The following is a 1573-nucleotide window of genomic DNA, read 5'->3' on the forward strand; positions in this document are numbered from 1 at the left end:
TGGACTCTTTTCTTGCACCACTCTGTATTTCATGCCATCATTACTAGATCTTCGACCAATTCACGGCATAAGTTGGGGTTGGTAGCAATTTCGCATTCGTTGTAGGGTACATGAACTACACTCTTCCGAATGGTATCAGCTCAACTGGTGTAGTATAGTAGAGAAATAATAAAAGCGAACGAACGCATAGACTGATGTCGAAAATGGAGGTGGTAGAGTATACAGGCACCTGGTTCTTTATGTCAGGAGTTCAGGCGCAGACGGTAGCTAATTTTTATTTGGCTTTTATGCAACAAGGCTTGGAGGTTATCGGTGCACTTAATAAAATTGACATTGAACATGTAAGGCGACTCCGAGCATATGTTGGTGATGACAATGTGAAAAATTCCGAGGAAATTTTCGGAGGTGATTCCCTGCATTCCCATTCGGATTCGTATGTGAACTTGTATAATTAGTGAGGAAACTGATTCCTGAGCTCAGCTGAGGGAAGCGAACATACTGTGTGGCTGTGCGTAGGTAGACCTGTCGAGTAGTAGGGCTCAATTGGCTAGTCTGATGGACACGGACGAATCAGCGATCTTGGGGGTGTCAGCGAAGACGGGGAAAAACGTCGATAAACTATTAGAGGTAAGAAAATAGTAGGAGTAGTTAACTTTGCGAGTATTTTTTTATACTGAAATTTCACCCTAGTGATATGAAAAACATATTTTACGACTACTACATATCACCGCGAATATCGGGTTTTTCACAGAGTATTACGCCATTCCACGTTAAACGGATGAAACTCTAATGTATTGATCAGTAGAAAGTTTCCCTTGGTGGGGTGTAGTTGCGATGAGCTGTAGCTTCTGGGTACACAACAGTTGTTATACTCACACAGTGTTGATTTTGTTGTTGAGGGAATGAGTTTACAGGACATGTCAAGTCGATATGCAAATGTGTATTATTTTCCGAGATTAATGAGAATCGATCTGAAAGTATATCGCATAAGCAATGTTAACATCGTTCGCAGTAATGGAGTTTCGCCCGTTTTACGTGAAGTGGCGTAAAACTCTGTGAAAAACGCGATATACGCGGTGATATGAAGTAGTCGTGGAATATATTTTTCACTGGTGTTTTTCATATCACTCGGGTGGTGAAACTCCATTAATTCCGAAAAACGCACATTTGCATATCAAATTGGTCGACTTTTGAATGTGACGAGGTTGAACCGAATGCATACGCCTTCCCATATGTTGGTACATTATGTCGTTTTGTTTTGGGGTTTCCACTTGCGCAGTAGAAGAATTTATGATCAGGTGACGAGGCCTGGAAGCGCATTATGGGGTGCTGATTTCCCGATGGAGCTGAGGGAATACGGGAGAAAAAGCAGAAGTGAGGGGCGAGCGAGATCTTTGTTGAGTTGTTACAGTGTGTGTGAATTTGATATGCAAATGTGAAAATGGGCGTTAGTTTCCGAGATTGTTGAGAATCGATGTGAACCTATATCGCATGAACATTGCTATGAACACGTGGCGTGATGAAAGTTGACCTTTCGAGACTATGATAGCGACAAGTTGTTCACTATCATTAA

At 41.8% G+C, this 1573-nt stretch overlaps 1 protein-coding gene across 1 annotated transcript; it reads left to right on the forward strand.

Moving 5' to 3' along the window:
- Positions 1 to 239: 239 nt before the first annotated feature.
- Pmar_PMAR027710 (conserved hypothetical protein) lies at positions 240 to 627 on the forward strand (the record flags this gene model as incomplete). The annotated part of the gene is made up of 2 exons (XM_002768460.1): positions 240 to 341; positions 517 to 627. Coding segments are annotated over 2 exons (213 nt in total), but the record flags the coding sequence as incomplete, so codon positions are not given.
- Positions 628 to 1573: the final 946 nt, after the last annotated feature.

The sequence above is a fragment of the Perkinsus marinus genome (assembly GCF_000006405.1).
Source record: "Perkinsus marinus ATCC 50983 genomic scaffold scf_1104296968116, whole genome shotgun sequence".
Classification (NCBI taxonomy): Eukaryota; Perkinsozoa; order Perkinsida; family Perkinsidae; genus Perkinsus; species Perkinsus marinus.